General features: G+C 39.7%; 2 protein-coding genes across 8 annotated transcripts; both read left to right on the plus strand.

The window, feature by feature from the left end:
* Positions 1–1,272: 1,272 nt before the first annotated feature.
* Positions 1,273–3,449, plus strand: LOC106327264 (cytochrome P450 86A2-like). The gene is given in 3 exon segments (XM_013765373.1): positions 1,273–2,104; positions 2,231–2,853; positions 2,856–3,449. Coding segments are annotated over 3 exon segments (1,437 nt in total). The 5' UTR covers positions 1,273–1,682; the 3' UTR covers positions 3,248–3,449.
* A 2,900-nt stretch (positions 3,450–6,349) lies between these two features.
* LOC106327265 (acyl-CoA thioesterase 2) lies at positions 6,350–9,877 on the plus strand. Of its 7 annotated transcripts, XM_013765379.1 has the most exons (17): positions 6,351–6,433; positions 6,498–6,590; positions 6,660–6,730; positions 6,803–6,878; positions 6,959–7,005; positions 7,084–7,200; positions 7,285–7,362; positions 7,464–7,551; positions 7,624–7,736; positions 7,809–7,871; positions 7,945–8,000; positions 8,082–8,186; positions 8,292–8,348; positions 8,580–8,681; positions 8,825–8,873; positions 9,260–9,328; positions 9,519–9,658. In XM_013765379.1, the coding sequence occupies exons 1-17, from the start codon at positions 6,409–6,411 to the stop codon at positions 9,594–9,596; spliced, it is 1,287 nt and encodes a 428-aa protein (XP_013620833.1). In that variant the 5' UTR covers positions 6,351–6,408; the 3' UTR covers positions 9,597–9,658. The 7 variants fall into 7 exon arrangements, 6 of the variants coding, with proteins under 6 accessions (XP_013620831.1, XP_013620828.1, XP_013620833.1 ...); XM_013765377.1 differs by having other exon boundaries at positions 6,350–6,433; positions 6,660–6,878; XM_013765376.1 differs by having other exon boundaries at positions 7,464–7,736.
* The last annotated feature ends 771 nt before the right edge of the window (positions 9,878–10,648 follow it).

Consider the following 10,648-nt stretch of genomic DNA (forward strand, 5'->3'; position numbering starts at 1 on the left):
TAGTAGAAGGTCGTCTAAAAATAAAATACACTGGACGACTTAGTAGAAGGTTGTCTGACTTAATTTAAGGTCGTCCGGGATAAGCAAGGTTTGACCAGAAAATTGGGAAAAATTCTGGACGACTTTGCTTTCCCCGGACGACTTTAAATTAAGTCTTCTGGAGGGACGACTTTATATTAAGTCGTCTGGTTAAAGTTAAATTATGAAGTTTTATTTTTCAATTACAAAACTAACCTAGGACGACTTACACGTAAGTCGTCAAGTTTTCATAAAATATTGAAATTTTAACTTTCCCAGAGACGACTGAATTATAAGTCGTCCAGAAATAGTCAAAGATCTGACACGATTCGGTCAAATGCAAAACTAGCCCGTTTCTCGTAGACGACGTATATATAAGTCGTCTGGAGCGTTTTTTTTTAACAAACAAAGCTGGACGACTTAATTTAAGTCGTCTGTTTGACCAGAAGACTCATCAGTAAGTCTTCTACATACAGATGACTTACTAGTAAGTCTTCTACGCGAACAGATCTTGAAAAAAAATTCAAATTCGTACCTTAAACTAGGTGAGATGACTTCGTTTGCACACAGGGTCTTCTCCAACCACCCAGAACCTCAAACGAAAGCAACCGTAAGTCAAAACGAAAGAAATATGGCTCTGTCAACCATAGCCCATATTTTGAATCAAAAGCTTGAGTTTTTTGGATGAATATAGAGAGAAAGTGAAAGAAATGTTGTTTTTAGTTCATAACAATTGAAACAGAGAGAGTGTAAAGAGATTTACGTGCATTAAAGGGCATTAAAAGCTCCAAACAGTTCGTACAAGGTTGTTGCCACGATTCATTGCAGTGGCAATATTGTAAATACTTGAAGAAGATGAGGTTGAGACAGTAAAGAAGCCATTTTCGAAAAAAAAAAAAAATGTTAATGGCATTTTCGTAGATAAAATGCAGGTGTGGGGTTAAAATCTCAAAAAAAAAGAGTCAAAAGAAAATGTTAGTTTTCTGTTTGACTCCAAGTTTTGAGTCACTTTTGCAAAAAACCTTTTTTTTTTCTTTCCCCTAATTCTTCTATTCTTTCCATCTTTTTCTGTCCTTCGGTTCTCAACTAATCTCATTTAATCTAGCACACATAGATAGACACACAATCTATAATACTATATAATATATGGTAATATAAATGAGATAAATAACTGAGTCATTTAATGGTTTTATCACTAAATGGTGCTACTATCTTCTTCCACTTGCCCTCTCCCATATACAGTACTCTCACAATTTACTAAATCCTCGACTTCAGAATCTGAACATTCTTTAATTTATCTCCAAACGAATTGTTTGCACTGATAGAAACTTAGCCAAATTTTCAAATCCCATTCAATTAGTATACACTCTCTCAACAGTCTCCATTAATGAGGGTTGCTGCTTCTGATGGCTAGCAGTAACAGTTTTTATTTTCCTCCACTTGTTTTTTCTTCTTAATGCCGTCTTCTCTCTATATATATTTTCCCAAGAAAACCAAATCCTTTTGTATTAAACTTTGATTTAATCTCAAACTCTAGTTTCGGAAACACCATTCAAATTCCTTAACTTTCCTGGAAAAAGAAACAACCATTTCATTTCCATATTAATCAATCACAACCTCCAATTACTATTTCGAGAGAGAGGAAAATCAAGTTGACCTCAGATATGGATGTATCCAATACGATGCTGCTTGTAGCGATCGCTGCAGCTTACTGGCTATGGTTCAAGCGGATCTCACGGTGGCTAAAGGGTCCACGTGTCTGGCCGATATTGGGCAGTCTTCCGGGTCTGATCGAGCAGCGTGACCGTATGCATGACTGGATCACTGAGAACCTCCGTGCGTGTGGCGGTACGTATCAGACATGTATCTGTGCAGTGCCTTTCTTGGCCAAGAAGCAAGGTCTCGTGACGGTCACTTGCGACCCCAAGAACATTGAACACATGCTCAAGACCCGCTTCGATAACTATCCTAAAGGTCCCGCGTGGCAAGCCGTTTTCCATGACTTCCTCGGCCAAGGAATCTTCAACGCTGACGGCGACACCTGGCTCTTCCAGGGCAAAACCGCCGCTCTTGAATTTACCACCAGGTAGATTTTTAAAATTGTGGAAGTAATTAATTTAGGCACACTAATTTTCTTAATTCAATCATCCGGTTTTATTTTGCTGGTTTGGTTCGGTATATTAATATGAACTGCTGGCTAAATAATTTGCAGGACGCTGAGGCAAGCCATGGGTAGGTGGGTAAACCGGGGAATCAAGCTCAGGTTCTGTCCGATTCTTGAAACGGCTCAGATCAAATGCGAGCCGGTCGACCTCCAAGACTTGGTTCTACGCCTCACATTCGACAACATTTGCGGTTTAGCGTTTAGAAAGGACACTCGAACCTGTGCGCCAGGACTTCCCGAGAATGGATTCGCTTCGGCTTTTGACCGAGCCACCGAAGCTTCTCTGCAGCGGTTTATTCTGCCGGAATTCCTGTGGAAGCTCAAGAAATGGCTGGGGCTCGGCTTAGAAGTCAGCTTGAACCGGAGCTTGGGAGAGATTGATGGGTATTTAGATGCAGTCATTAATACACGTAAGCAAGAACTGCTGAGTCAGCAAGAGAGTGGGGTCCAAGGACACGACGATCTCCTCTCCCGTTTTATGAAGAAGAAAGATCAGAAAGGTCAGTCTTACAGCGAGGGTTTCCTGCGGCACGTGGCGCTTAATTTCATACTAGCTGGTCGTGACACGTCATCAGTAGCACTGAGCTGGTTTTTCTGGCTCGTCACGACGCATCCAACGGTGGAGAATAAGATCGTGCGCGAGATATGCTCCGTTCTGATCGAGACGCGTGGAACCGCGTCTCGTCGTGGACGGAGGAGCCCTTAGGATTCGATGAGGTGGATCGATTGGTTTACCTCAAGGCGGCGCTCTCGGAGACGCTCAGGCTTTACCCATCGGTGCCGGAGGACTCGAAGCACGTCGTGAACGACGATATTATGCCGGACGGAACCTTCGTACCGGCGGGATCGTCGGTGACATATTCGATATACGCGTCGGGGAGGATGAAGACAACGTGGGGAGAGGATTGCCTGGAATTCAAGCCGGAGAGGTGGATCTCGCCGGACGATGGGAAATTCCTGAACCACAATCAGTATAGATTCGTGGCGTTTAACGCCGGACCAAGGATATGTCTGGGGAAAGAACTAGCATATCTCCAGATGAAAACGATAGCTGCGGCGGTTTAGCACTGCGTACCACCCACAGACGGATGGACAATCCGAGAGGACCATCCAAACACTTGAAGATATGTTGAGGGCGAGTGTTTTGGAATGGGGAGATAAATGGAGCGAATATCTACCATTGATGGAGTTCTCATATAACAACAGCTACCATGCGAGCATTGAAATGTCCCCGTATGAAGCGTTGTATGGGCGACCCTGTAGGACCCCCTTATGTTGGACCGAAGTGGGAGAGGAACGAGATATGACTCCTGAATTAGTTGGAGAAACGATCAAGCAGGTAGAACTCCTCAGAGACAGATTGAAAACAGCACACAATCGCCAGAAGAGTTACGCCGACAAACACCGGAAGAAACTAGAGTTTGCAGTAGGGGACGAGGTGTACTTGAAAATGAGAACCTTTCGAGGGAATGACCCAAACCGAAAGTTGAAAAAGTTGAGACCCAAATACATGGGCCCATACGTGATAAAGGACAGGATCGGTGTAGTCGCGTATCGGCTGGTACTGCCGCCGGAATTATCAGATTTCCATGACGTGTTTCACATCTCCGTGCTACGGAAGGTTATAAGGGAGCCTGAGCTGATCTTGCCGCACCCGCCTACGGATGCGCAACGTAACTTCACCTTGGTTAGCAAACCAATAAAGATTGTGGAGGAAAAGGAAGTGAATAACCGGGGACGAAAGGAAAAGATGGTGCTCGTACGTTGGGAGAGGGATGGAATCCACGGGGATGTGTGGGAACATGAGTCGCATGTGAAGGCTAACTACCCCGGGATATTTGGAAACGCGGAATGGGATCGGGATGAGGTCCAGAATTCGGGGACGAATCCTTTTCTAGTGGGGGAGAATTGTAACATCCCGGGCCAGGCCCAAAAAGAAACTCAAGTGCAGGAGGTCCAAGAAGAGGAAACCCTAGACATAACCCCTCCCATTGCTTATAAAAGGAGAAGTCCCCCTAGGGTTCAGCCACAAGAGAGACAGCAAGCGAAGCCCTGCCCGAGCAGAACCCCGCCGCCGCCGCCTCAAGCCGCCGCCTCCGCGAAGCCCTAGCCGCCGCAACCGAACCCCTAGCCGCCGCCTCCTTGATTCCGCTTCGTGCAAGCAACTGAGATCTGAACCCTAAGGTAAGACTATGATCTCTAGCTCTAAGTCATTGGAAATGACAGATCCTAAACCCATCTCTCTCTTGTGTGAATCCGACTCTTAAACCAGATCTCGAGAAGTGACTGATTCCCAAATCTAGATCCAGATCTACTTCTGCAAAAAGCTAAGGTGAGGACTTGGCTGTGAACTTGCCTCATGTTGAGTAACCAATGGGACTTAGTCCTTTGTTAATCAGATCTAGATCTTGTGTGTATGTGTGATGTGATATGTGATTGATCTTGTTTAGATGATAATACGTGATGAAGTGATAAGAACGTAGGCATGTTAGGGCGGTCAAGAAACTGATGATAAGATGTTGAGAAGTGACGTGAATGATAAGTGAAAGATGTAAGTATAAGTATGAATAAGGGATCATATAGAGAGTCTAAGGAAAGTATGTGTGGCAGTAGTTCCATGCTAGATATCCATAGGAGATGTGGCGAATCCACAAGAAAATGGAAGCACCCATAGGAGATGTGGCCAATCCACAAGAATATGGGGTAGAAGCCTAGTAGGAGCTACCCACTGATGATAAGAACGTGTGCCAACTGCGAGAGGCGGGATATAAAAACGTGCATTGTAGGGTCTTTACCTCATGGTCGGGTAGTTGGGTTTCTGTGTAATAGATCTTATTAGCTCATGACTTGGGATTGATTGCTCTTCCTGAGTTGAGATCGTGGGTTCCGAGAACCTGCCCTCACTGAGTATTCTGTACTCATCTCCTCTTTTTACAGGTATGGCCGAGAGAGAGCGGGAGTAGATGTCCGTATGGTGCAAGTGTTTTCTCGAGTCTTTCATTTATGACTCCTTTCTTTTTAAACATTTTTCCCTTAAGTTTTCATTTGACATTTCAGTTTTTAGTTGAGTTCGGTTTTATGTAAGACAATTTGAGTTTTAATAAGAGTTTTTCTTGAACGAAAAGGTTTGGGTTATGGTATCTGATAAGGTTCATCGGGCCAGGGCCGTTACAACTATAGTCCACAAATACGTAAAGGAAAATACACTTCTACCAAATTTAACTGCAAACAACAATTATAACACGAACGAAAACCTAACTACGAAATATACTGTTAGATGGACTGTTTAGTCCACAAATACGTAAAGGAAAATACACTTCTACCAAAATTAACTACAAACACCAAATATAACACAAACAAAAAATCAACTACGAAATATACAGCTAGATGGACTGTTTACGCCCTCTCCCTCCCATTAACGCACATGTGACCACGACAACCAACCATCGAATATAACAACGAACATCATCATTTAGAAAACAAATAAATAAAACACACAAAATCCCTAGATAACGATAAAAACATTGTTATCCAAAATCCTAACCGGAATTTATTGGGACTGGAATTTATCAGATACTATCCCTACTTTGTTATCCAAACAGAACAATAAACCAAAATAACTGAACCAAATCCAAACAAAATTTCATTAATAACCAAAGATTCTTATATCTCTACAACAGAAAACCGGAAATGAAATAACAAACCAAAATTGAATCAAAAACCAATCACCAAAGCCTAATAACAATGCAGAAATATACACAAACCAACAATTTAATAAACAACACTCGTGTGAATCACATACAAACCACTGGTATTTTAGATGATGACATTCTTGCAAAATTTTCATACAAAATATATTTTTTTTTGCTAAAAATTACAAATATAGTAATAATATTTTTAATTCCTAATTAACGAATACAATCGTACAGTTATCAAACTAGTATCAAACCAAAAGATACACTTTTAATTTTTGATGAACATCAAAACATACACTATCTTCCTCCTCATCCCATAATTAAATTCTGGAATATTTTGTAGATGGGCTTTGAGACTTAGGGCCCATGAAAGTAGTCCATTTTGCCACTTTGCGACCACGACATGATTAACACGTTTATCTACACTAATGTACAATGCACCCAAGGGTAGACGATAATTACGTCCTTACTAAATCCATATCCATAGGTCCGACGATTGATTTGACTTTGTAGTTATTATTCAACGTCTCCATGAAAACTGAATCATCATCATCAGGTTAGTATCTCACAGATCTCATTACTCGTCGATAAGAGAGGAAAGTGAAGTTTGGTTTTTACAGTAGTGGAGTTCCTTGAGAAGGTACCCTTGTTGCATCGGTTAACTTCTTCTTCTCTGAAGAAAATCGCCCAAGTCCTTGTCTTCAAGCGTTACGGTCAGTGTGATCTCTAAGACTCTCTGATTTCAATCATCAATTTGATTAATGGTTCTCTGTTATATGCAGAGAGAGGGGATTATGTAGTTGGTAGAGATGAGGAGGAGATGGAGGGAGTCTATTTTATCTTGGAAGGACAGGTTTGGATTGTTACTTTGTGTGACTCATATGAAGATAAAAGACAATTGCAACTTGTTATGTTTTGTTTTCAGGCTCAGGTTCTAGGACCTGTCGGAGAAGAGAACTGTTCAGAGTTTTTCTTGAAACCATTTGATTACTTCGGCCGTGGTGAGAGGATGATGATTGTTTCATTACTGACCTGTCTCTTTACTTAGTGCTCATTGTTCCTTTTTTTGTATCCTACACAGGCATTTTTGGGAATGTTTATGCAGTAGATGTTGTTGCTGTCTCACAGGTATTTTTTTTTATTTCTTCTTTATACAAAACTGCTGCTTTGGTATGCATCATTGAGTACTGTTTTTTTATGCCTCAGCTTACCTGCCTACTCTTGACTTGTGATCATTGTCATTTGCTTGAGACAAAGCCAATCTGTGATTTAGATAACCAACGCTCTCTCCTGGAACGCATTTTGTATATGGATCCATTAGATGTACCCCCAACTGCGCTTTCACCTTTTACCATTCTCTCTCACTTTTCTACATATATTTTTATATTACATATTTCTTTCTTGTAGTTGAATGTATTCAGGGGGTTCACTCTACCCAATGCCCCAGCCCTTGGAAAGGTTTTCGGAGGGCAATTTGTTGCACAGGTAATTTAATTAGACTACATCACCTATGCTTTGTTTATGTGCGGCTATCTATAGACATGACTAGTATTCATTGTTTACACAAACAACCTACACATTGGCAGGGACTTGCCGCAGCCTCAAAAACTGTTGAATTTATGAAGTTAGTCCATAGTTTACACGCCTATTTCCTTCTTTCTGGAGATACTAATAGTAAGGACTTTAATCTCAATATGCTTTTGCTAGCAAGCACATTGCTGTTTTCCTCTGAAAGTTCTCTTGCAGTTCCCATCATATATGAAGTTAGCCGCTTACGCGATGGCAACAACTTTGCCACCCGAAGAGTAGATGCAAGACAGAAAGGAAAAACCATATTCACCTTGTTTGCATCATTTCAGGTTTTCATTATGAATCATCATGAGATACTAGCTTTATAACAACAAATAAAACACCTTTTCTGGTTATTACAGAGAGAGCAACAAGGTTTTGATCACCTGGAGTCGAACATGCCTCATATGCTACCTCCTGAAACGGTAAAAATAACATTTTCTCCTTGCTTTGAGGCTTATAACGAATGGTGATTATTGCCATTTCTATCTACTGCAGCTTGTACCAAGGGATGAAATGCTTCAACGGCGTATGACTGACCATCTGATACCTAGGTTTTGTTGCCAGAGCCATTCTTCCAAGACCTTAGAGTAGAATGAATCACTTTTCAATTGTGTTTTTATTTTTCATTACAGGTATTACCGAAATAAAGTTGCAACCCAATATACTGCTCCATTGCCTATAGATATTCGATTTTGTGAGCCAAATTACTCCACAGAAGAGAGAAAGTCTCCTTCAAGGTCAACATATTTGTCTAAATCATGATAAACCCAATTAATATATTGTGTCACTCTTAAACCATTACTAAACGTTAATGCAAAAACTGGCAACTTGTCATCTTGCAGATTGAAATATTGGTTTAAGGCAAGGGGAGAACTTTCTGACGACCAGGCTTTGCACCGGTGAGCAACTCTGTCAATTGGTACTTCTCTTATGATCTAGAAGCTTTTAAATGTAGTGCTCTATTTTAACACAGTCTAAGCAGTTCAACGATAAGGGTATGTTAGTATCACCAGTTATTTATCTTTGGCCACTGACAATGGCAACTTGTGGGGGGGGAAAATATCTACTACAGTGTTTCAGAAAATCTGTTGATTATAACTAAGGAAAGTGACTATATTGTGCATACACAGATGTGTGGTTGCATTTGCTTCAGATTTGATGTACGCCTTTATCAGTTCAGACCCTCACCGTAAAAAGGGCATGAGTGCTGTTCCTGTTAGCCTTGACCATTCGTAAGCGCTTTTCTTTTCTTTGGTTCGAGCCAAGTGTGTTTGTGTTCGCATTATTCATTATATAACCAAATTCTGTATTATTACAATCTAAGAAAACAATATTTGAGAGTAAATTTATTACTCTCGTTAATTACCTTTTGCAGGATGTGGTTCCACCGACCTCTAAGAGCTGATGACTGGCTCCTCTTTGTGGTAAGAAAATTTCATCTTCTTTTAAGGAATAGCTCTTACTGATAGAAATTCAAATGCTTATTTTCTGAAACTCAAATTGCCTAAAGTAGTACACTTAGCACAGATATGAGTTGTTATCAAAAGACATAAACCGTATGTATATACCCAATATGAAGATGACATTGCAGTGTATCAAACCCGCGGGAACATCAACCACTAGATTAGAACAAGTTGCTTGTTTAGCTGATATTCGTTTGGTTTTATATCTCTGCTACTTATTAATCGATTTGGTTTGTGTTTAGAGTTGCATGTTCAAATTAAGTAAACCGCAACATTTGAGTGTAATTGCCAAAGAAACAAAATCTCCGGACGAGACAAATATACATAACAACTTTGCTCTTATGCAGATGGTGAATCTAACAGCGTCTCAAAGTCGTGGTTTAGCAACTGGAGAAATGTTCAACAGAAAGGGAGAGGTACGTTGTTGTATCCTTCTTAGTCTCAAGTACACATACTCAGAGACCAGCTGAAGAAGCTAGTGGAGTTCTCTCATATGCTCCTTTTAATCATCAATCAATCTTCGATAAAAGATTTATTTTGAATACAAAATGGACCTCTCATTTTTTTGTAAAGCGTAAAGAGTGTATGGTAAATGGGACTGTGCAGCTGGTGGTATCGTTGAAGCAAGAAGCTTTGCTCAAAGAAACTGTGACTAGTAACCCCATCTTGGACTCCAAGCTGTGAGTGATAGACGCACCACATACATACAAGGGAGTTTTTGCAGCTGATACATTCTAATGCTTGAATGATTATTTCCCCTCGATAAAGGGGGTATTGAATGTACATTGTACTGCGATATTTGGTCAACAATTTTTTTAAAGAAAAAATCGAACCGGGAATTAGTGACGGTTTAAAATTAGGGATTTGGTTTGGGTATATTCGGGTTTCAAGTAATAATATACTTGTAAGCAAGAAGAAGCTTTGCTCAAACATAAAAATAATATACTTGTAAATTTTGAATATTGTATATGAAATATCTAAAATTGCCACAAAATTGGTTCGTTATGGATATTTGGGTGAAAAAACAAGATATTTAGGGGTACTTTTCTGTGTCCTGAGTATTTTTCGGATATTTTTCGTATAATACTCTTTGATACCTTTGAATACTTTTCTTGTATTTTTGAAAATTTCAAGTATTCAGATATTTTTAGATAATAGACCTAAAATAATTAATATATTTAAATATATAATTATGATTTCGTTATTTTTAGGTACTCAATGTAATATTTCATTTTGAGTTCGGTTCTGATTTTTCATATACCAAAATTTTGAATTCGTTCGGATATCTTATTACTTCCGGGTTGGATTTAATTCAACTTGTTGGATTTAATTCAACTTTTTGAGTCAGGTCTAATCTGGTTCTTCCGATACGATTATTCTACCCAACCCTAATTCAAATTCATTTGCAACTTAATTTATATAAACGCCTTGTTTTTGTGGTAAGAAAATGCTCATAACGTTATACATTAATCACATTCACCTGTGATCAAACAAAGAGGTGTTAGTCTACAACATGTAGATCTACATTCCTAGCTACATCTTCTTTCATCAGATTCTGCTTTCTTAGATTGCATTAGGATAACCATAAAAGTTTTTGCGGCGACCTGCGGATTTTCATTTATGATGCTCAAAATATAATGTGCCGTAGTCGTTTGCATGATTTAAATATCATTTTAGAGTTGCTCAAAAAAATATCAATTTAGAATGAATATGACTTAAAAATATTTAATAATGGA

The sequence above is a fragment of the Brassica oleracea genome, chromosome C2 (genome assembly GCF_000695525.1).
Source record: "Brassica oleracea var. oleracea cultivar TO1000 chromosome C2, BOL, whole genome shotgun sequence".
Taxonomy (NCBI): Eukaryota; Viridiplantae; Streptophyta; class Magnoliopsida; order Brassicales; family Brassicaceae; genus Brassica; species Brassica oleracea.